General features: G+C 39.5%; 1 protein-coding gene across 1 annotated transcript; it reads left to right on the top strand.

Moving 5' to 3' along the window:
* Positions 1 to 9,956: 9,956 nt before the first annotated feature.
* On the top strand, positions 9,957 to 20,833 carry LOC308635395 (uncharacterized protein; the record flags this gene model as incomplete). Its single annotated transcript, XM_081269783.1, is given in 4 exon segments — positions 9,957 to 10,877; positions 10,879 to 10,891; positions 19,092 to 19,170; positions 19,681 to 20,833. Coding segments are annotated over 4 exon segments (2,166 nt in total).
* Positions 20,834 to 25,745: the final 4,912 nt, after the last annotated feature.

Genomic DNA, 25,745 nt, shown 5'->3' with positions numbered 1-25,745 from the left:
AAAGCAATGAGGGAAGAGAAGGAAATTAAAGGGAAATAAATAGGAAAAGAAGAAGCCAAATTTTCTCTTTGCTGATGTGATCTTATAATTATCTAACTGGAAGACTTCCAGAGCTGATAAATTAATTTGGTGAAATAGCAGGATACAAGATCAACATATATAAGTCAATCACTTTGCTATATTTCCATAGTGATTCAGCTGAAAAAAAAACTACGAACACTATCCAATTTACAATAATCTCAAAAAAATACTTGGGAAAAAATCTAGCCAAGGAGGTAAAATACCTCTGCCATGAAAACTGTAGAACACTGAACAAAGAAAGTGTTACCAAAAGATTCAATGAAATCCCCATCAAAATCAATGACATCATTCACAGAACCAGAAAAAACAGTTTTAAAATTCAGTTGGAAAAATAATAGGCCCAGAATAGCCAAATTAATCCTGAGCAAGAAGAGCAATGTGGGAGGCATCATAACACCAGACCTCAAATAGTACTACAGAGCTATAGTAACAAAACCAGCATGGTAGTGGCATCAAAACAGACATGAAGACCAATGTAATAGAATAGAAGGCACAGAGGTAAATCAAAATAGATACAGTCATCAGATATTAAATAAAGGTGCCAAATCATACATACATACAAATCATACATTGTTAAAAGGTAGCCTTTTAAACAAAGAGAACTATATATGCATATGTAGAAGAATAAAACTTCACCCCCATGTCTCACCTTGCACAAAAGTCAACCCAAAGTGAATCAAAGACTTAGGAATTAGACCCCAAACTGAAACTGCTGGAAGAAAATATGTGTTCAACACTCTAACATATTGGCATAGGCATTAGCTTCCTTAACAAGACTTCTAAAATATAAGACAAACAATCAATAAGTGGGACATCTTCAAATAAAAGATGCTGAGTGTTTTCTCTGATTTAAGGATGCTGATTCATAATATGGTTGGGGGGCATGGGAGGATTAGATGAACTCTAGTTAGGACAAAGGGGAGGGAGGGAAAGGGAGGGGGGATGGGGGTAGGAAAGATGGTGGAATGAGATGGACATCATTACCCTAAGTACATGTATGAAGACATGAATGGTGTGACTCTACTGTGTCTACAACCAGAGATATGAAAAATTGTGCTCTATATGTGTAATATGAATTGTAATGCATTCTTCTGTTATATATAACAAATTAAAATTAAAAATGCAAAAAAAATTACACTATTAACCAGGTACAGTGGTACACACATGTAGTTCCAGATATTTGGGAAGTGGAGATAAGACTGCTTGAACTCACAAGTTCAAGAACAGCTTGGGCAACATAGCAAGACACCATCTCAAAAAAAAAAAAAATTACCACACACACACACACACACACACACACACACACACACACAAAGATTCTGCATAACAAGGGAAACAATTAAGAACATGAAGAGAGAGCCTACAGAAAGGGAGGAAGATCTTTGCCACCTGTTCCTCAGGAGATTAATTAATATGCAGAATATATAAAGAACACAAAAAGCATCCAAAATACCACATTAAAATTAAAAAATGGACAAAGGAACTGGATAGAAAGAAGGATTACAAATGGCCAAAAAATAGATGAAAAGATGTTCAACATCTCTAGAAACCCGGGAAATGTAAACCAAAACTACACTAAGGTTTCAGCTCATTATAATGAATGACAATAATCAAGAACACAAACAATAATAAATATTGGTAAGGATGAGGGGAAAAATGTACACTCAGATGTTGCTGGTAGTACTGCATACTAGTACAGCCACTCTGGAAAGCAGTATGAGATTCCTCAAAAAACTAGGGATGGAACCACCATATGACCCAGCTATTCCAAGCCTTGGTATATATCCCAAATATCTAAAATTGGCAAACTATAATAATACATTCGCATCAATGTTTACAGGAGCACAATTCACAATAGCCAAGTTATGGAACCAGAACAGGTGCCTATCAACAGATGAATGATTAAAAAAATGTAGTACATATACACAAGGATGTTTTACTCAGCCATAAAGAAGAATGAAATTATTGCATTTGCTGGTCAATGATGGAACGAAGACTATCACACTAGGTGAAATAAGCCAGATCCAGAATTTCAAATGTTTTGAATTTTTTTTCATATGTGAAGAGTAGACCAAAATAAGGGGAAAAAGGGAGGGAGAAATCCCAAGAAAACATTAGTGAGATCAGTGGAATATATGAAAGAATTTAGGGGGAAGGTAGAGGGATTGGAAAAGGATGGAATAGTGAAATGATTCTGACCAAATATTACAATGTGTGTGTGTGTGTGTGTGTGTGTGTGTGTGTGTGTGTGTGTGTATGGATATATACCACAGCGATTTTCACCTTTATGTATATCTATAATTTTCTAATTAAAAATAAAACTATGATTAAATAGAAGAAAGACCAGGTGAGTAGAGGAAGGGGAATAGTGGACAGAGGAAGGGAGAGAAAGAGGAAGAATTTGGCAGTGAAGTGGAGCAAATTAAATTTCATGCATGTGTAATTATATCAAAACAAACCACAAATTATATATAACTATAATACACTAATTAAAAATAGTTCTGTAGAATTGGGCTACTCTGGATCTTATCTAGCAAAACCTAAAACTAAGCTTGAAGATCAAGCTGAACCTCTAGTAAGTTAACTACATTCCATAATAAAATTCAACATTCTTAAGGAAAACAATAAAGTCCAGTCTTTTGTCATTGTATCATCTATGATATCAATGAAAAGAAACAGACACAAAAAGCCATGGGAAAATGTGACTTTAATGAAGAATCAAATTATTCAGAAAAAGATGCAGAGATTACACAGGTGTTACAATTAGTACCTGAAAATTGGAAAACAGCCATCACCAATATATTTAATGATTTAAAGGAAAAAATGAGCATTATAAGTGCCCAAATGGAGGAACTAAAAAGAGAATGGAAACTGCAAAAGAGAAAGCAATTCTAGAAGTCAATAATAGAACACATGAAACGTGACTCAGAGGAAAATGTAATGGAAATAATCGTACAAGAATGAACATGGCCCTTAATGACCTGTGGTAAATATCAATCATCTAACTTATGTCTAACTGGAGTTCAAGGATTAGAATAGAGAATGTGGGATCAGAACAAGATATCTGAAGAAATAAGGCTGAAAATTTACATATTTACCAGTAAAAATGAACTCACAGATTCAAGAAGCTCAAGTACACATAATACCAAAGATGCTGAGATCCAAAGATAAAATCTCAAGTGCACAGAAACAAAAAATTCATTATATACACAGAAAAGAATGTTGATCTTGCTTGCTAACTCCCAGTCAGAATCATTACAGGTATGAAGGCAGCGGAATGACATTTTTATTAAAAACATTTTATATTTTACATTGATAGATAAAATTGTACTACAACCTGGCAAGAGATCTGGGTATCTATAAAAACTTGTCTATTCCTATGTCCGCTCCACTGCTCCGTTCCCTTGTGGACTGTCTTAGGATTGGATGCTTTCTGTGAATCCCAGGAAAACAGATCAGGTGTGGCGAGTCCCCCTTATTTTCCCTAGGGCAGTGCCCTGAAGTGTGAAAGTTGTGTCTTTTTTCTATTTATCAGAGTCAACCTGTCTGCTGTCTGTGCAGGAGGGTGTTTGCCATCTGTGGAGGACCCTGAGGCACCACTTAGGTTGGGGGAGCAGTGCTTAGTGCTGGGGTTGCTTGGGGGTCTGCAGGTGGGGGTGTCCTGCAGGGTTGTGGGTGGGGCTCTTGGTGGAGTTCAGGAGCCAGCAATCAGGACCTGTGGGCAGTTGTTCTTCAGTTGTTCTGGTTGCCGTGGGCCTATTCCCCTCTTTCTGATCCTAGCCGTCCCAAACCTACTCATCGTGCTGATCCCCTTGGTGTTCTGGGTGGAGCAAGACAGGAGCAGCCTCTGGACAGCACCCCACACGGCTGGCAAAGCCAGGCACGCACTCTGCTCTCACTTGAGAGAAACCCCGAACCAAAAGATTTCTCTGGGCTCTGAACTGTGCCACTGTGGGGGAGGGATGCCCTGGGTAAGTGGAAACGTCTTCTTATCCTCTTCAGTGCCTCTATATTTTGATTTTGATTTTTTTTTTCTCTAGTGGAGAGCTGGAATCCTTCAGCTGGACTCCTGGGTTTCCAGAAAAGTATTCTTGTCCGTGGGTGGTTGATAAAATCAGGGTTTCTTTCTTTTTTCTTTCTTCTTTTTGGTGCTGGGGAGTGAACCCAGGGCCTTATGCATGTGAGGCAAGCACTCTACCAACTGAGCTATATCCCCAGCCCCAAATCAGTGTTTCTGTGGGGCTTTGAGGGCTAGAACCTTGTATTCTACTGCCTTGCTGATGTCATTCCCTTGAACTGTTAAGAAAGTTCTGATTTACAAAATTACTTCCTTTAAAAAGTGAATTAGCTTATAGAAGTGTTGAATATTCTAGTTTTAGTCTTTTTGAAGATCTTAAAAACACTTTTTAAAAATACATCTGTTGAGTCTATATGGCAGTATTGTAAAGAATGCTTGAAGGTTTGAAAGCCAGGAGTCATGGAATGCTTTAGATTTCTTATATTTGCATTCATTTTTATGAAAATTATATTTCATAATCAATTAGAAGTGTTTTGGTGGTTGGAATGGCAGCTTTTCAGCTTTACAATGGATTTCATCTGCATTCTTACTCAAGTCTTTTAAAAAATATTTTAATGATATATTAAGATGCCTTTGTCAACTTCTCAAGTAAGATATTCACTCAATATTTAAATTTAGCAATGAATAGAAAATCATATTATTATTAATTCCTAGTTAATTTCTCACTTTATTTACCTCATGGCATTTTTAGATGACCAGTTGTAGGACTGGTTATTTGATTAATTTATCCTTAATGAATTAGTCTGGTTCTATGTAAATAAAGCAGTACAGAATCTCCTCTAGGAGAATCTTTAACTCACATTAGTTCATTTTTTTTTCTGAATCAGAAGTTAAAGATAGTAAAATAAAACCCCTGAGAGCTAAGCACTGGCCTTGGGAGAGTCTGCTGGGGGCTTTCTGCCTGGCTGCGAGGGGGTGGGTTCCTGATGCCCTGCCTGTGTCTGGACCCATGTCAGGCTGCCAGGGGAGGGCAGAAGGACAAGCAAACTACAGAACCTCTGTCTGAGAGGTGCTTATAGGTTTTGGGGGAAATAAATATGCCTTGGATTGTAGGCAATGTTGTATGTGGCAAAATCTGGAACTGAGGGCTGGAAACTGGCCAAAATGTGGAGGAGAACATTGAAAAAGATTCTATGAAAATGGCCATTTCCTGAAAATTCTGAGAGAAAGAAGTCCAGGCAGTCACTCAGCCGATGGAGGTGTTGATTAGCGTTTATGAAAGAAAGGAGGAGTAAAGGGGGGTTGACTGATCTGTTGAAATTTGAATGACAAAATTTTGTTCTGTAGGAATAGGTTAGGTCTTTCTTAAAAAAGAGAGATCCTTATTAGCTCTGAAGAATTTATGATCAATTCATTAACTCATTCATATCAAACCTGTATTAACATAAATGATTTTAGAAATATGTTCCTACTCCTTTGTTTATACCCAAAGGACTTAAAATCAGCATACTACAGTAATGCATCCACATCAATGTTCATAGCAGCTCAATTCACAATAGCTAAACTATGGAACCCACCCACCTAGGTGTCCTTCAATAGATGAATGGATAAAGAAAACGTAGAATATGGATTACTCAATGGAATATTATTCAGCTTTAAGGAAGAGTGATATTATGGCATTTGCCAGGAAATGGATAGACTTGGAAAATATCATGCTAAGTGAAATAAGCCAATCCCCAAATGCCAAAGGCCAGATGTTTTCTCTAATATACAGATACTAATTCTCAATAAGGTGGGGGGCACTAGAGAAGAATAGCATTACCTTAGATTAGGTAGAGGGAAGTGAAGGGAGGGGAGGAGAGGGGATGTGGGATAGGAAAGATAGTAGAATGAAACAGACATTATTACTGTATGTATATATGTGACTGCATGACCAATATGATTCTACAACATGTATGCCGCAGTCTGGCTGGGCACAATTCAGGAGCCACTTGTCAAAAGAAATGAACTTTATTTTTAGAACCACACACGCCAAACAAAACAGCTCCTCAGGAAAACCTTCAGAGCCCAACTGTCACCACCGGCTTCCCACAAGCCTCTCCCACAACCACAAGCCTCTCCACCTCCCACAATCCTCCTGCTCTTGAGGCCGATTGGCTGGGTCACGTGGGCAGAGCCAAAAAAGTCCCCCAATGAGCAGCTCTGTGGTCTGAAAGGGCAGGGAAACAGCCCAATGAGCATCACTGCAGAGGAGCCAATCAGCTAGATGTTGCTGGGGCCGCTGTGAGCCAATCATCAGCTGGCAGCTGGAAGTTTGCTGGGGCCCCTTCAGCTGTGGCTCTCAACACATGTACACTCAGAAAATGAGAAATTATATCCCATCTGTGTATGATATAACAAAGTGCATAAATGCATTCTACTGTCATTATAACTAATTAAAACAAATTAAAAAATTAAAAAAGAAATAATGGGAGGGATAAATGGTATTTATTGTGAATTTCTCATGTGCTTTAGAATGAACTATTTCATTTAATCTTAATAACTTTTTTATGACAATGTGATTATTATCTGCATTTTACAATTTATGAAGTAAGAAGGAAAGGTTACCTTGCATAGTCAGGGTTAAAAAAAGAAAATCAGTGACTAACACAGCTCAGATCCAGTTCTCTTTGAGGATTGAGTCCAAAGGCTCAGTGTTTTCCCTCTATAATCTCTTGGAAAAGACACATCTCTATATCCCATAGTCTCTCCTAAAAAAAAGAAGAGACCTGTAGGGTGTACGTTAAAGCTGGATTTGTGCTCTCATAGTAGCAAGGAGTTTGCAGAAATCAGAATTTCTATACCTGGAACATAATGTGCTGCTTAGAGAAGCTGACTCCAGGCATTGGTTATATCAGTGTTGGGGGATAACTTAGACACCCTTTCTTTCTTTCTTTTTTAAATATTTATCTTTTGTAGTTGTAGATAGATACAATAACTTTATTTTATTTTATTTTATTTATGTGGTGCTGAGGATCAAGCCCAGGGCCTTGCATGTTTGAGGCAAGTGCTCTACTGCTGAGTCACAACCCCAGCCCCTAGACACTCTTTCTTTCTGGCTAAAACTATGAACAGACAAAGAGGAGCTCAGGTGTCCCCCAAAGGCCCATGTGTTAAATGCTTGGTCCCAGGGTGGTGGCATTGGGAGGCAATGGACCCCTTAAGATGTAGGGCTTTTGGGGAGATTGCTAGGTCACTGGGGATATGCTCTTAAAGGGGATAGTGAGACTCCAAGTCCTCTCTCTTCCTGGCAAAGGGGTGAGTAGGTTTTGCTCTGCCATGCATGCCTGCAATGAGGTACATGATGTACTGCCTTGACACAGGTCCAAAACAATGCGGACAAGGGATCATGGACCAAACTGGGAGAGAAAATAAACTCTTTTGATAAAGGAGTGGAAAGCTGACTAACACGGTGTCTCTGATATCTAGACACACTCTTAGGTGACTCTCAGGTGAGCAGCTCAATCTCTCCTGCCCAGGCACCTCCCCAAGGCCTTGTAGAAATTGGAGGCAATTAATCTACTTTGATTCTCTCCTTAACCAGGAGCTTAGGGATTTTTATGAGTCTCCTATGTAGTTGATAAAATGGTGTGTCCTGCCTATTGTCCTGAAGCCAAGGACAGCCATAGAAAGGCCTGAAGCCCTGGGCTCACAGAAGGCCTTCTCCTAACTTTTTTTTTTTCTTGATGTCCTCAACAGAAGCTGAGGACCCGGAAAACTGGATTAGCAGGCGCCAGAGTTCACCAAGAGCTGGCAGAGGTCAGAGGGAGCTGGGAATTCTAATTGGGCAAAGTGTGCCTCTGGGTCTAGGGGTCTGCATATGTGTTCCACGTCATTCCAGATGTATTTTTGTATGGTATCTCTTTGCTTATCCAGTATAGGCATATCTACCTTTGTCTTGGCAAACTTTGTGTGTATGTGTCTGTTGTGTTTGTGTGTGTGTTGGTGTGATATAGAATTGATTTCCAGCCTTTTCTTCTAAGACCCAGAACATAACAATTTTAAGCAGGCTCACATTAAGCAAGGTAAGTCGTCTGTGTATGTGTTTTGGGATCTCTCAAGCAGGCTCTTTGATCTCAAATATTTGCCACACTCTCTTCCTGTAAGTCCCACATTTTCATATATGGACAAGAATCATAGATAAGCAGATGAGATTGCAGAGTCTGAAGAAGTTAGGTGTATTCTGCCATTGAGAGCAGAAGTCTTCTCTATTTGCTCATAACCAGCAATCTCTACTCAGTGATGCAGGTGTGTGTGATCTTGCATTTTGTCTATGAGTTATATGTGTATGATTATATGTGTTTGAGATTACATGTATTTGCGTGTGTGTGTGTGTGTTTGCTGTTTGTTTTATTTGTAGGTAGTGTTTACGTGCTGGTGCCTGTGAGTGAAAGGGCTCAAGAGCCTCACTGACTGACCACCTCCTTCTATTTGGTCATAGTGGTGGGGCTGGGAACTTCATTCTGCAAGGGGTGGGTGTAGGTGTGTGACTGTGTATGTTTATTGCCTAACAGGGAAAAGGCAGATATATGTCATTGTATGCTCTTGTTTGATTTTTATGTGATGTGTTTGATCTAGTGTTTTTTTTTTTTTTTTTTGTCTAGCATGTGTCCAACTGTGTGAGCCTGTACTCAGAGTGTGGGTTTATACCCTCAATTTGTGATTTTTTTTGTCTTGCTCATTGTATTATGTTTGTGTTAAGACCACGCAAGTGTTTGTGTGCAGTTTTGATAGTTTATTTGTGTGATGTGAATCAAAACTTATGTGTCATTTGTGAGTTTGTTTTTATGTTTCAGTTACACACAGCTACTGCCCTTTCTTTAGGATCACTGTAGGTTACAGATAGTAAGAAATCACAAGTCAGCAATTGAAGTGTGTGCATGTTTGCGTGATGTGTAGGGGTGTGTGTGTGTGTGTGTGTGTGTGTGTGTGTGTGTGTTTCACATTTGTATTTTAGGGGCTTCTGTTTGATTCCTATGGACTCAAATATTTCCTCAATTGTCTTTCGACAGTCATGTCTCTGCATTGGGCAGGAGGCTCCTGTGAGTTTCCCCCACTGGGCATACATAACGGGTAAGAGCAGCAATTACAGGAAGTCATACTTGGCCCTCTCCTCAGCCTGGTTCCTGTACATTTTTGAGATCTTGGGAAGTAACTTCAGGTGTCTGTAATTCAGATTCCTCACTAGTATGAGTGTTAAGGTTTAGATATGAAGTATCCCCCACTCCAAAGCTCCTATATGAGGCAATGCAAGAATGTTCAGAGGTGGCTCATTACTTACAAGAGCTGTGACCTCATCAGTGGATTCATCTACGGATACGGATAAACTGGGTAGTAATTGTAGGCAGGTGGGGTGTGAATGGAGGGAGTGGGTCCCTGAGGAGTGACTTGGGGCTTTACACTTTTGTCTGTTGTGAGTGGAGCTCTCTCCGCTTCTTGCCTGTCACATCCTGAGCTACTTTCTGCACCCTTCCTCCACGATGTTCTGCCTCACCTGGGCCCAGAGCTATGGGGTCCACCAACCATGGACCAAACTTCTGAAACCATGAGCCCAAATACATTGTTCCTTCTCTAAGTTCTTGGTTTTTTTTTTTTTTTGTCACAGTGATGAAAAACTTGACTAAAACAGTGAGGGCTTGATGTTCCATTGGAGCTAGAATGGACAGACTTTTGATCCATGAATCAGTACATACGAGAAACAAACAGAAGTATAGCTAGATTTAAGAATTCTCCTACTAACGAGGCATTACTGTAATGTGATGGTCATGTTCACAGGCATTCCCCACACTGTCCACTTCCCAAGAGAGACAAGAAGAGCATGAGGACCGAGAACCAGAGCAGCATGGCCGAGTTCCTCCTCCTGGGGCTCCCTATTCGACCAGAGCAGCAGGGCATGGTCTTCACCCTGTTCCTGGGCATGTACCTGACCACGGTGCTGGGGAACCTGCTCATCATCCTGCTCATCAGGCTGGACTCTCGCCTGCACACCCCCATGTACTTCTTCCTCAGCCACCTGGCCCTCTCTGACATTTCCCTTTCCTCTATCACGGTTCCCCAAATGCTGGAGAATGTGCAGACCCAGCAACAATCTATCCCCTATGAGGGGTGCATTTCTCAGATGTACTTTTTTGTTCTTTTTGGCTGTCTGGACAATCTCCTTCTTGCAGTGATGGCCTATGACAGGTATGTGGCCATCTGTCACCCACTGCACTACGCTGCTGTCATGAGGGAGGAGCTGTGTGTCTCATTGGTGGCCGGATCCTGGTTCTTCTCTTGCGTCCATGCCCTGTTGCACACCCTCCTCTTGGTCCAGCTGTCCTTCTGTGCTAACCAGACCATCCCCCACTTCTTCTGTGACCTTACTGCCCTCCTGAAGCTGAGCTGCTCAGACATCTCCCTCAATGAGCTGGTCATCTTCACTGAGGGAGGAATGCTTTTCATCCTGCCTTTGAGTAGCATCCTGGGCTCTTACATCCAAATAGGGATGACTGTCCTGAGGGTCCCCTCCACCAAGAGATTCTTGAAGACTTTTTCCACCTGTGGCTCCCATCTCTTTGTAGTGTCTTTATACTATGGGACACTTGCAGGTGTTTATTTTTTCTCTTCGTCACAGAACTCCAGTGACAAGGACCTTATCTCTTCTATCATTTATACAGTAGTGACACCCATGTTGAACCCCTTCATCTACAGCCTGAGGAACAGAGACATAAAACAGGCCCTGGAAATATTTGTCAGTAGGGCTAACTTCTTTAAGTGACAGTCACTAAATCCACTCACTTCAGTCATAAGCACAGAGAGATATGTGTTAGAATTCTGCTATCATTGACAATTCCATATATTTTTAGGGGGAGGGTGGTGTACTGGGGATACATTCGTAGTTCTTTTTATTTTTTTTTATTTTGAGACGAGGTCTCACTAAGTTACTCAGCCAGGCCTTTCTCTTGCTATCTTCCTGCCTCAGTCTCCCAAGTAGCAGGGATTACATGCAGGTGCCGCAGTGCCCAGCTTTCAACTCCATGTAGATGTAAAATAGTTCATATTATTTTATTATATACAATGCTTGTTTTTTCAGTGCTGGTGATCAAACCTAGGGTTTGACTGATGCGAGGAAAGCCCTCTCCTGTGAAGCTCTAGCCCCAGCCTGCCGTGTTCTTAATATATCAGCCAGATCCAGTTTGGTACTTGGGTTGCTAGGTCCCCTCTACCCTTAATTACTCTTTGCTTATTCATCATCTCATAAGATGTACGCAAAATCTTACGCAAAACATCTTGCACCATTTTGATTGTGAATTTGTCCGTTTTGACTTTTGGATTTGTCTCGTTTGGCTTCTTTAGATTTAATACTATGTTACCGAGGACACATAGTTTTAGCATTATGATCTACTCCTGGGGCACTGGCTGTTTCAAGCAGTGTTGTGCTCAAGCAGGTTTGGACCTGGTTAAAGCTGATTGTGCATGTTTCTTCCTGGCTCCACACTTACATTATTTTGGTAGCTTAAAAGTGGCCATCATGGGAATAATTACCCCAAGGAAGTTGGCAGATGCTGTAGACATTCATTATTCATTCAGCAGCAACCATAGCATTTGTAGTTAGAAGATGTTTCACTTCATCTTTATAGATGACCCCTACCTAACATCTCATCTGCTTCTCATTTTAGTTTACATGTACCAGCTCTTTCAAGGTTAATGATTGCCTGGTGTTTCTTTTCCATCTTTTTACTTGAAACTTTTCTACATCTTTTTCTTTGTGATGTGTCCATCGTAAACAGTGTAAAGCTGAGCTTTGCTCTTTTTATGTACATTGACAATTACTTTTTGGGGAATTCAATTTATAGTATTTATATTTAATGTAACCATGATACAGTTGGATTTGCTTTTCTATAGTATGCTGTTCTATTTGGGGGCATTTGTTTCAAATTTTCTCTATTTCCCTCTTATGAACTGTTAATCACACATTATTATTATTTCACTAATTTGGGGCATTTCTAAAAATTGCTACTTGCTTTCTATTTAAAACGTTTCTATTGAGGAATACTATACATGACATAAAATTTGCCATTTTCACCATTTGAAATGCATAATTTGGTGGCATTTAGTATGTTCATAATGTTCAGTCACCACCAGTCTCTCGTTCTCACATTCCCAAAGAAACTGCATGTCCATTAGGCAATCAGCTCAGTCCTTAGGAAATTCTAAACTCCAATGGCTTCATGGATTTGCTTATTCAGGATATTTCACATAAATTGAATTTTAAAATATGTGACCTTTGTGTCTGACTTCTTTTCACATAATGTTTGCAAGGTCCATCCATGCTGCAGCATGTGTCAGTACTTCATTCCTATTTTGGGGTGAATACTATTCCATTGTATGGATATACCACAGTTTATTTATCCATACATCCATTCATGGACATTTCATTATTTCTACCCCTTGGCTATTGTTAATAAAGCTTCTATAAACATCAGGGTGCAAGTTTTCATTTAAAAACTTTTTCAATTCTGTTGGATATATATCTAGGGGCAGAATTGTTTTTATTTAATTATTGAGGAATAAGCTATTCAACAGCGAATGGAGCAATTTGTATTCCAATCCACAATGTTTAAATGCTCCAGTGTTTCTGTATCTTTGCCAATCTTGTGTTTTTTTAAAAATTTTTTTGGTTTATTTTTATTTCCATTTTAGGAGATATGAAGTGGTATTTCACTGTAATTTTGACTTGCTTTTTCCCTAATGACTAATGATGCCGAGAATCTTCTATGTCCTTGTTGAACATTTTTATATCTTTGTTGGAATAATGCCTGTTCATTTTCTTTACCCATTAAAATAATTTTTCTTTGTCTTTTGTTGTTGAACTATAAGTGTTCTTTATATATTCTGGATACTAGATATTCATAAGACACATTATTTGCAAATATTTTCTTCCATCTGTGAATTGTTTCCACTTTCATGATACTGTCCTTTTATACTAAAATGTTTATGGGGCTGCAGCTGTAGCTCAATGGCAGAGCACTTGCCTAGCATGTGTGAGGCACAGAGTTCGATCCTCAGCACCACAACAAAATAAAGGCATTCTGTCTGTCTACAACTACAATTTTTTTTAAAAAGTTCAAAATTTTTATAAAGTCCAATTTTTAATTTTTGTGGTTTATACTTTGTGTGTCATGTCATGTTCTAAACCATGAACAAATCCAAGGAAAGAAGATTAATTCCATGTTTTCTAAAAGTTGTATAGTTTCATTTCTTATATTTACATATTTGGATTATTTTGAGTTAAATTGGCATGTGGTGTGAAATAAGATTCAATCTTATTTTTTTTTTCCTCTGTGGATATGTTATACCATCACCATGTGTTGAAGAAACTATTCTTTCTCCATTGAATGGTCTTGGCACCCTGTTGAAAATAAGTTGTACACACATATATGGTTTATTTCTGGACTCTCATGTCCAGCAGCTCAATCTACATATCTGTCCTTGTGCCATCATTTTTATGACCACAGTTTTGTAGCATGTTTAGAAATCAGGAAGTGTGAGGCCTTCAAATTTGTTCTTATTTTTCAAGATTGTTTTGCCACAGAGGAAGAGTCTGAGGATGGAAGTATATGGGGGATAAGAGCTGTGAAAATCTCTGCACATTTCAGGGGTCTGGAAGTTCATGTGTATGCTCAGGGATAAACACATGCTTAGAATGATCAGAGGAGACCCTGTGCTTTCAGCTCTGGCCAATCTCTATCATGCATGCAAGCAGCAAGAATAAGGTAGAGTCATAGCTACCTAGATAAGCATGAAAAGAGTACCCCAAGACAGAGAATCTGCAAGGAACAGGAGAGCTCTTTTCTTCTTTTTGGATCCAGGAAACTAGGAAATTTTTATTAAATCACTAGTTGATGACTAAGCTCACAGAACGTTTAGTGACCAGACACACACGAGAATACAGTCTTAATAGTTTGTAAAAGTCACTTGTCAGGATTAGAAGATGGTGGAGCACAACTAGGAAGTGGTTCTTGATCTCCTCACAACACAGAAAGGAGGCAGTGAAGGAACAGCTGATCTGAGAGGTGGGTGACAGAATAAATGCTCTAAGACCCAGTATTATAAAGTCTGAGATCTGGAGAGACTAGAAGGTCAGTTACTGCAGCAGAAAACAAGCACAGAGTTGGCTAACCCTGAACTTGGACCAGGGAGAGGAAAGGTGGGAGGGATCAGAAAACCACATAAGCTCACTCCTGTAACAACATTTGGGAAAAACAAGACCAAATTAAAACATGACAGGAGATATGTCAAGTGCTTTGTAACGTTGTGAACAACCAATAAAAAAAAATAAAAATAAAAATAAAATAAAAAAATAAATAAAATAGTCAACATAAGGGAAAAATAAATAAATAAATAATTAAAGCATGACAGGACCCGTGGTGTCCTCAAAGTAAGTCAAACAGTTTAGAACCAAAGTGTGACTGGAAAGCCGGGCTGAGGTCCACAACCATTTAAGGGTGACCAGTTGCCCTTTGAATCCACACTGCATCTTCCCACCTCCAGATAGCAGCAGACTAAACCAGACGGAGCACTCCTGCAGTGAGACTCTTAAGCATCCCTTTAGAAAGATCTTGTAGAGGAATCACTACGAGTTTAAAAAGGGCAGTGGGTGCAGCAGACCTGCCCCAGGAAGTGTGAGCCTAACCCAGCTCCACACAGCCTCCATGGAAGCCAGGCAGAGAAGGAGCAGATGCCTGCAATTCACTGTGGCAGGAAATGAGAGCTCAGATCCAAGTGGGAGGGTAGCTTTGACCCCCATCAAGACCTCTGCTGCCAGTGAGGTCTTGATGGGGATCAATTTTTGTTGGGTATGTCCCAGGGGGAAGCTGCCTGGGACTCCAGCAGCACATGGGGATGGTTCCCCAATTGTGGCAGTAGTTGGCGGAAGGCCAGGATAAGAAGTTGCCCGATTCCCAGGACGCTTAAAGGGAAGGTCCCCCATTGTGACCATTGAGAGGTTGGTCAAGATGGAAAGTTACCTGGGTCAAAGGCAGCATAGAGAGCAACAGCATCCAGCCTGACCTGTGGCCACAGCTGGTGAGTGTTTGGGCACTGGCTGGATGCTGCCTCAGTCACAGTTATTCCTCTGTTCTTGAGAGCTATGTGCCTGGGGTCAAGTTTGAAGCTGATAAGACTCTTGCATTGAGCCTCCTCAGCTGGGGCATTAACATAGTAGCTAGGCGTCCTGTGCCCTTGCACAGAAACATTCCCGGGCAGCAGGTGTGCCACAGCCATGAAGTCATCAGAGATCCCCAAACTCAGTCACTGCTCTCCCATTCTTTGTCACCGCTCTTCACAACCCCATCTTAGGCTCAAGAGTGTAAAAGTAAAAATTCTTTTGAGGAGAGACCATTGGGGTACAGGGTTGTACGATGGAGCCCAGGATGTTGTTTCACCGTGCTCAGTCACCCGGGCATTCAGAGGGCTGCTTTAGATGTGGTCCCTGGAGGCTTGGCTACTGATGGAGATTGTGGCAGACCTTGGTGACAATCACATGGTGCTGGCTCTGTAGGTGCAGGTTTCTGGAGACAGGGGCTCATGGAGGTTTCCACTGAGATCTGAAAGGAAGGTCTGGAAGGCCAGGCAGTGTGCAGCAGGGTTCGATTTCCTGTGGGTTGTCCCTGATAGGGTGATGCATGGCAATGTGAGAAGGGAGCCAAAGCAGCACTAGAGACCTCTGAGATTAAGAAATGCCAGTAATGTGGGACATCTGCTGAGAAAAGCTGAAGGAATTGAGCACAGAAAGCCAAGAGAGAGGCATGTGAGCTGCATCAGTAAAGTCAGAGGAAGAGCTGCCCAGGCTCTTTGGAGAGAACAATGTCAGATGTTGAACATGGAGCATATTTTTTCAGCTGTCTTTTGATCTTTCTTTGGTCCCATTCCTTCTTTCTATGCCCTTAAATAATCCTTTTGAAATGGAAATATTTACACCTTTCCTTTATATATTGGATTGCTTTTGATTATTACAGGGGCTCACATTGAGAGTTTGCCTTGAGTCTCAGAGGAGACTTTGGAGTTAGAGTTTTGGGAAATGATAAAACTGTTAAGACTATCAGGACTCTTGGAAATGAACTAAATGTATTTTGCATTGTGAGATGTGCATGAACTTTTGGGAACCAGTGGCAGAGTTATGGTTTAAATATGAGATTTACACGAAAGGCTCATGTGAGAGATAATGAAAGAAAGTTTAGAGGTGAAAGTATTGGGATATGGGAGTCTTATATATAATCAGTGCATTAGTACATTTGAATGAATTAACTGGTAATCACCTTAGGCAGGCTGGAGCATGCCTTTGGGGTATATTTTGTCCCTGGTGAGCTGAGCTTAGTCTCTCTCTGCTTCCTGGGTGCCTTGTCCTGAGCTGCTCTCATCCACCACATTCTTCTGACATGATGTTCTACTTTACCTTGGGCCCAGAGCAATGGAGATGGCTGTCTATTACTGAAGCCTCTGAAATCACGAGTGCCAAATTAACCTTTCCTCCTCCAAATTGTTCTTGTCAGGGCTTTTGGTCACAGTGATCAAACATCTGACTAAAAACTAAAAAACTAAAAAAGAAAAACTTAAATAAACAACCTGGTAATAGAACTCAAAGAACAAGAAAAGCAAGAACAAACCAAATTCCAAATTGGAAGAAGGAAATATCTAATAAAGATCAGTGCTGAAATAAAGAAAATAGAGAATAAAAAAATACAAAATATTACCATAAATGAAGAGTTCATATTTTGAAAAGATAGACAAAATTGACGAAACCTCAGCTAGACTAATCAAGAAACAAATAGAGGACCCCAAATAAATAAAATCAGAGATGATAAAGGAAATACTACAACAGATACCACAGAAACACAAAGGATCACTAGGGGCTATTATGGAACAATTGTGAAATTTAGAAGAAATGGAGAAAATTCTGGCTATGTACAACCTACCAAAAATTGAACCTGAGGACACATAGACCAATGATGCAGATTTCAGGGCCCCAAAATAAACCAAATGAAAATATCTTTCCCAACATCCAAACTAATGGACCCCAGTGGTTTGGCATTTTTTTACCCACCCAAATTAAATATGCACATACATATACTTCTTTATTTCTCTGTTCTATTATAGTGTTGGTATCATTTTTCCTCCTATTACTTTCTTTAATTCATATATTATGTGGGTTAGAATTTCCACAATATTCCTTATGTAAAAATACCTCAACTCTTTTTGTAATTATTTTTCCTGCTAGCATCATGAACAATATTGCTATGAACCTGCTTATTTACATCTCCAGTAGGACATATGCAGATCATATTTTGATTATAAAACTGCCAGTAAAATTGGATGGTCTATGGCAATGCACATTTTAAACTGTAAATCATGTTACAAAAATTCTCTATTACATGTGACTAATATTTCCAGTTATACACCATTGTCATCAGAGTATCCTCCAACTTAACTTTTTCAAACTCTTGATATAAATTGGATTTATTGAGGATTTAATTTAATGTTCTGATTATTATTGAGGTTGACAATTTTTTTTGATCATACTGGGAATTGAACACAGGGGTGCTTTACCACTGAGCTAAGCCCCTGGACTTTTTAAATTTCTATATTGAGACAGTATCTGGCTGAGTTGCCCAGGCTGGCCTTGTACATTTAAATATCCTTCCATAGCCTCCAAAGTTTCTGGGATTATGGTTGTGAACCACTGCACCCAGCAAGGCTGATCATCTACTTCAGTGCTTATCATCCCACTTGATCTTTTGCCAGAAATCCTTTTCAATCTTATGTGGCTGCTTTTCAATTTTTTTCTGCACACATATGGTAGTGTAGTTTACTACTAAATAATAAGCTGTTAAAGGGGGCAAGAGAGAAATGGGAATGAGAAAGATGGGATAAAGTTGGTGTGAAAGATGATACAGATGAAGGTCCTCTAGGTATCCAGAATCAGGGGAAGCAGTAATGTCAGTTGTTAGTTGAAAGAGCTCTTTTTCCTCACATTGTTTAATCAGATGAAAAATTATGCAGAATCATTGCTATTCTGTTGTATATCTTTATGAATGCAGGGAAGGGGAGGGGACAATGGAGTTCTGGAGTGAGAAGGAAGGAAGTATTGTCAATCCTTGACTTTTAGGAAACAGGTGGGTCCAAAGGATCATTATAATCCAGGCAATAGATGGTCAACCTTGACCCATAGGACCCAGAACTATTCCAGAGGTCTAAATCTCTTATAGGATTTCTTTATTCAAATAGCAGTTCCATGTAAAGGTTTATTTCTAACATAAGCTGAACTAACTTACTTTTTACTTTGTTCTTTGTTTTAATATTTATTTTTTAGTTATTTTAATATCTTTATTTTATTTTTATGTGGTGCTGAGGATTGAACCAGAGCCTCATGCATAGTAGGTGAGAGCTCTACCTCTGAGCCACAACCCTAGCCCTTATTTGTTCTTTTAAAGCTAAACTAATTAATAACAAATACTCATACATCTTCACCTTGAATACTGAGCGCAAGATGTTCATTGTTTGTGAAGCAATTAAGAAATGGAGTTGCAGATGCATTCGATGGATTTGGAGTCATTTTTGTGCGGGGTTGAGTGAAATCATACATTGAGTGGCTCTTTTATGGTTTTGCAAGTAAATTGCATCAGCAGAATGTTGACAACTCAGCTTTTGAGTAAGAGACCAAGATTTGTAGGAACTGTATTGCATTCCCTGGGTCCAGGAATGATGATGAGTTATAAGCTCCTGACTCTTGTTCAGAGAGTGATGGGATTAGAGTGCTTCTAGTGTTCTTGATTTAGCATGGGGTCAGAAGCCAAAAACTTTGTTATCAAATTCAAGTTCAAGCTTGGTTTGTTATGGATTCTGAACCACATTTTCCCAATTCAACAGAAGGTAAGAAGCTTTGTGAGTCACATTATCATTATTCCTCCAAGAGCGAGTTCTCAAGCTGCTTCAACAAGTAGTTCTTCTCCCAAGGGGGCCAAAGGCAAAGAAGCAGTTGACCTGCGGATAATGTGATTGACCCCCAGGGCATCTCCATGGTTTGGTTTGACAACTTAGAATTCACTCTGATTTCTCTGGATCTGTGAAAAAATGTTTCCAGTTATGCATCTTAAATATTTCTAAACTTGTAAGTCTCCTTCCTGTCACAGTGGAACTTTGAGATTTGTAGGGTTTAACCACCTGTTGCACTGCATTTTGTGCCCGCTAGAGAAAAATTGGAAGAAAATTGGTAGAATTGTAATATGACATTCTACCAAAATTGTGAATATACAATCCTTAATTCCCTAATCTCAGATTTGCATTATAACTTCCGAGTTTCTCAAGTTGGCTCCTGGTCTCATCTGATGATCATTCATATGTTTCATGGTTTCTCCAAAATATACTGTGTTGGTTCCTAGGTAGACAAATAACTAGCTTTGTCCAGACCATCCCTAGCATATTAGTGTGGCAAAAAGCTTGAGATGTTCCAGTTAAAAAACACCTACTGACTAGTACAAAACCATGATTTTATTTTGTAATAGTCTTAAGGACTTCTTCTTTATCATTTCTGTGTCTTTTTTTTTTTCATCTCCAGCAAAAAGCACCAAGAAGAACATGAGGAGGGATAATCAGAGCAGTGTGTCCGAGTTCCTCCTCCTGGGGCTCCCCATCCAGCCAGAGCAGCAAGGCATGTACTACGCCCTGTTCCTGGGCATGTACCTGACCACGGTGCTGGGGAACCTGCTCATCATCCTGCTCATCAGGCTGGACTCTCGCCTGCACACCCCCATGTACTTCTTCCTCAGCCACTTGGCCCTCACCGACATCTCTTTCTCCTCAGTCACGGCCCCAAAGATGCTCATGAACATGCTGACGCAGACTCAATCCATCTCCTATGCTGGGTGCATTTGCCAGGCATATTTTTTCCTATCTTTTGTGGATCTTGACAGTTTCCTTCTGACCTCAATGGCCTATGACAGGTATGTGGCCATCTGCCACCCTCTTCACTACACCAGAATGATGAGGCAGAGCCTCTGTTTCCTGCTAGTGGTTGTGTCCTGGGTCTTATCCTTTGCCATTGCCCTTTTGCACACCCTCCTCCTAGCCCGTCTCTCTTTCCTTAGAGGCAACACTCTGCCCCACTTCTTCTGTGACCTCTCTACCTTACTCAAGCTGTCCAGCTCAGACACCACCATCAATCAGCTGGTCATCCTCACTGTAGGAGTGGTGGTCATTACCCTGCCACTCCTGTGCATTCTGGTCTCTTATGGCCACATTGGGGCCAGTGTCCTGAGAAGACCCTCCATAAAGGGCATCTGCAAAGCCTTGTCCACATGTGGCTCCCACCTCTCTGTGGTTTCTCTGTACTATGGAGCCATTATTGCACTCTATATTGTCCCCTCATCCAATAGCACTAATGACAAGGATGTCATTGTGTCTGTTTTGTACACATTGGTCACCCCCATGCTGAATCCCTTTATCTACAGTCTGAGGAATAGGGATATGAAAGGAGCTCCTCAGGAGAGCAATATTTTCAGCATGATGTGCTTTGCGTTTCCTATAACTAGAAATGAGACCTCAGTCCTGCACATACATCCTTTCCTCTCTGACTTGATGTTTTTGGTCAATCTCAATATGGCACTGTTTTTCAGATTGTGTTTCACCTTGGGTATAGGTTTTCTTTGTCGATCTTGAGAGTTTTTGAAAAGGCTTTGCAACATGCTTGTACTCCTGTCTTCTCCTTATTCTTTCTTATTTAAATTATTTATTTATTTCATAAGGTATCCCTTATAAAAATAAGGGTTCAACATGATTTGATCAACCAGTCAACATTTTCTTTTGCTGTACTTTGATTGAACCCAGGAGTTTACATGTGTGAGACAAGTGTTCTACCAGTGAGCTATACCTGTAGATCATTTTATTATTTTTACTTTGAAACTATGCCTTCCCATTTTACCCAGGCTGGAATCTCTTGCCTCAGCCTCCTGGGGAGTTGGTATTATAGGTGTGCACCACTGTGTCTGGATCAAACAGTTTCAAGTTTAATGTAATTGCAGATTTTAGTCCCCGCTTTTTTTTTTGATAGTGCAAAGTTTTCAAAGCAAAGCTTTTTCCCCCAAGATGACAAGACATTTTCTTTTGATAGATTCATGATGGTTTAAATTTTGTATTTAAATTTGAATTTACTTGTTGGTAAGCTTAATCAGAAAACTTGTTTTCCTTCACTTGTCACTCCTTTTTTTCTTTTTTCTTTTTTAATTTATTGGTTCTTCTTGGTTATACGTGATGGCAAAATTCATTTTGATATAATTATTCAAGCATGGAATATACTGAATATATCTTATTCTAGTTAGAGTTCCATTCTTATGAAGAGACATGGTGGTGGGATTCACTATGTTGTTTTCATATATGAGTTTGGGAAAATTATATCAGTATATATTTGTTTTTATTGGCCCAGAATATTGATGTATTTACAGAGTTCCATGTGATGTTTTGATAAATGTGTACATTGTGTAATGTACAAATTAAGATAAGTATATTTATTTTTCTCCATTGTCTTCTTTTTTTTGTGGTAAAAACATTTAAAAACTCCTCTGGTGACTGTTTTCCAATGTACAGTATATTATCTTTACCTTTAATCACCTACAACCAAATAACACCAGACTTTTTTCTTCTTTAATGCTCACTGGCCAGCCTTTTTCTGTCTGTCTCCCCAACTTCCCTCATAGTCTCCCCAGTTTTTTTTTTATAATTTCTTATTCATTGTCCTCATTTTTTTTTATTCATTGTTTGTAGTGGTGTGGTGGCAGCTAGGGATACAACATTTTTCTCCTGAATGAGAAGGTTTTCCATACAGGATCAGGACAAAGACCCAGACAGAATGGATCAGGGCCTCAAAAGGCCAACAAAAAAGTAGCAGGAGCCCTTTAAGTCCTATGATTATTTTTCAAATATTTGTAATGTTTTCCCCATGAAAATATAGAAAACTGTATTTTCATCTTCATAAAAGTATTGAAACATATGAGCAAAATAACATAAACATATACAGTTGAAATATATGTGTGGATACACAATGTGATAATGTGCAGCACAGCACAATGTGACGAGAGCAGTAACCCTAACCTCCTGTGACATGGGCAGCCCATCAAGGAGCTCTGCTGTCTTCTCTCCAAACCTCATACTGCCAGTCTCAGGTAACTGCTGCAGTGTGGCTTCAGTCCAGTTCTCCTTATCAGGGCAAGATGAATCTTGGGCACCTTCTTCCATTCCATTGCACACCACATACGACAGAACAGCTAAGAATAGTATTCTTAAAGAAAATAAGGATAATATTTTCTTAAGAAAAGAGTGACACCTCCTTTCCTGGGCATCATTTCTCATTATCATATCTCTTTTCATCTGCCACACCTCCCCCCCTGCCCATCTCTTTTCCATTCATTACCTTTTAATCCGACTGGGCTTCTCTGTGTAGGTATCATTGGTTCACCTCCACCTCCGTTGACAGGCATGAAGCAGGATTAGGCTTTCTAGAATTTCCTTTCCTGTTTTCCAGAAAGAAGGCATAGCTTGAGAATGGCAAAGGTAATGAGATTGCTTTCTGTATGGGAGCAAAGTGTCACCTATGATGGTTAAAATTTAACCTCCTGAGGGAAAGCGACTCTCCAGCCTACCATTCTGTTAAGAACCCACACTGCAAATTTAGAGGAATTTAAATGGAATTTTGAGCAGCAATTTCTCCTTCTGTAAGGACACACAAGTGTTATCTGAATGCAAGTTAATTGGATTCATAAAACAAATTTTTGAGATGAAGATAGTTTTAAAATGTTTTCATTAGTACATTATAGTCACACATAATTGTGGGGTTCATCTTTGACAATCACAAATGCATGGAATATATTTGCTCCATTTCAGAACCCAGTACGTCCTCTTTCTCTCCTCTCCTTCCTCCCCTGTTCTCCTTCTTGGTTTTGTAATTGGTGTTTTATAGATATCAAGCTGAATTCACTGTGGTGTGTTCATACATGAGCATAACATACTGTGGTCAAGTTCATTTCCCAGTTCCTTCTTTTCCCCATTCCTCCTTTGTCCCCCTCAACCTCTTCACTTGACTCCACTGAACTCCCTTCTATTTTCATGCAACCCCCCTTTCCCATTATTTTGCTTTAGCTTCTATATATGAGAGAAAACCTATGGCCCCCGATGTTAGAAGACTAGCTTCTTTCACTCAGCAAGGTGTCCTCCAGTTTTACCATTTACCAGCAAATACCATAATTGCATTCTCCTTTATGGCTGAAGAGACTCCATTGTGTGTATCTACCACATTTCCTTTTTCCATTCATCTGTTGACGGGAACCTGGGCTGAGTTTTCAATTTCATCCCTGATTCCTTCAGCTATCCACTTGTCATTCAATAAGGTATTTTTCAGGGCTGGGGATGTGGCTCAAGCGGTAGCGCGCTCGCCTGGCATGCATGTGGCCTGGGTTCGATCCTCAGCACCACATACAAACAAAGATGTTGTGTCAGCCGAAAACTAAAAATAAATATTAAAAAAATTCTCTCTCTCTCTCTCTCTCTCTCTCTCTCAAAAAAAAGGTATTTTTCAGTATCCAGATGTTATAGAAACTTCTATTTTCTATTTTATCACTCATTTCTAATTTCATTCCATTATGATCTGATAGAATACAAGGTGTTATCTCTATTTTTTTTTTAGTACTTGCTAAGAGTTGCTTTGTGGCCTACGATGTGGTCTATTTTAGAGAAGGATCCATGTGCTGCTGTGATGAAAGTGTATTTAGTCAATGATGGATGAAATATTCTACATGTCTGTTAATGATAAACTAGTAGTTGTATTTTTTAGTTCTATAGATTTTTATTCTTTATTTATACATTTATCATAGTGTATACCATATATATATATACACACACATATGTATATATATTCATATATATACTATTTTTATATCTTCATTAAAAATAAACAAAAGAGATAAGTATGGGAGATGATGAAAGTGTTGATTGGCTTTACTATGGCACTCATTTCATTATGTACATGCATATCAAGATGTCCTATTGTGCACCTTAAATTTATACACAATAAAACATGAGGTGTTTCTAAGACTGCTCTTCTCACATCCCTTTGAGGGATGTGTCATTTCAGACAGTGGGTGTGGTGACACCTTGTACTACATTTAGTGAAGAATTTAGAGACACACATATACCAATGGTTCAGAATAGAGGACACAGAGACTAACCCACAAAATTACAATTATCTTATATTAGACAAAGGTGGCAAAAACATGCACTGGAGAAAAGATAGCCTCTTCAACAAATGATGCTGGGGAAACTGGAAATCCATATGCAACAAAATGAAATTAAACCCCTGTCTCTCACCATGCACAAAACTCAACTCAAAGTGGATCAAGGACCTAGGAATTAAACCATAGACTCTGTGTCTATTAGAAGAAAAAGTAGGCCCTAATCTTCATCATGTGGGATTAGGCCCCAAATTTCTTAATAAGACTCCTATAGAGCAAGAATTAAAACCAAGAATCAATAAATGGGATGGACACATCTTCTCAACAAAAGAAACAATCTGTGAGGTAAACAGAGAGCCTACATCTTGGGAGCAAATTTTTACCCCTCACACATCAGATAGAGCACTAATCTCTAGGGTATATAAAGAACTCAAAAAGCTAAACATAAAAAAAAACAATCAATAAATGGGCCAACGACGGAACAGACACTTCTCAGAAGAGGATGAACAATAAACGATGAACAAATATATGAAAAAATGTTCAACATCTCTAGCAATTAGAGAAATGCAAATCAAAACTACTCTAAGATATCACCTCACTCCAGCCAGAATGGAAGCTATTATGAAGACAAACAACAATAAGTTTTGTCAAGGATGTGGGGAAAAAGGCACACTCATACATTGCTGGTGGGACTGCAAATTGATGCAGCCAATATGGAAAGCAGTATGGAGATTCCCTGGAAATCTGGGAATGGAACCACCATTTGACCCAGCTATCCCTCTCCTCAGGCTATATCCAAAGGACTTGAAAACAGCATACTACAGGGACACAGCCACATCAATGTTTATAGCAGTACAATTCAAAATAGCAAAACTGTGGAACCAACCTAGATGTCCCTCAGTAGATGAATGGATTAAAATGTGGCATATATACACAATGGAATATTACTCAGCAATAACAGAGAATAAAATCTTGGCATTTGCAGGTAAATGGATGACACTGAAGAAGATAATGCTAAGTGAAGCTAGCCAATCCCAAAAAAACAAATGCCGAATGTTTTCTCTAATATAAGGAGTATGACTCATAGAGGGGTAGGGAGGGGGAGCATGGGAGGAATAGATGAATTCTAGATAGGGAAGAGGTGGGGGGAGAGGGAAAGGGAGGAGGCAGGGGATTAGCAAGAATGGTGGAATATGATGGACATCATTATCATCCAAAGTACATGTATGAAGACATGAATTGGTGTGAACATACTTTATATACAAGCAGAGATATGAAAAATTGTGCTCTTTATATGTAATAAGAATTGTAATGCATTCCTCTGTCATGTATTTAAAAAATAAAATCAATTA

This window comes from Spermophilus citellus (assembly GCF_964194105.1).
Source record: "Spermophilus citellus genome assembly, chromosome: 2".
Lineage (NCBI taxonomy): Eukaryota > Metazoa > Chordata > Mammalia > Rodentia > Sciuridae > Spermophilus > Spermophilus citellus.
This window is presented reverse-complemented; position numbering and strand designations above follow the sequence as displayed.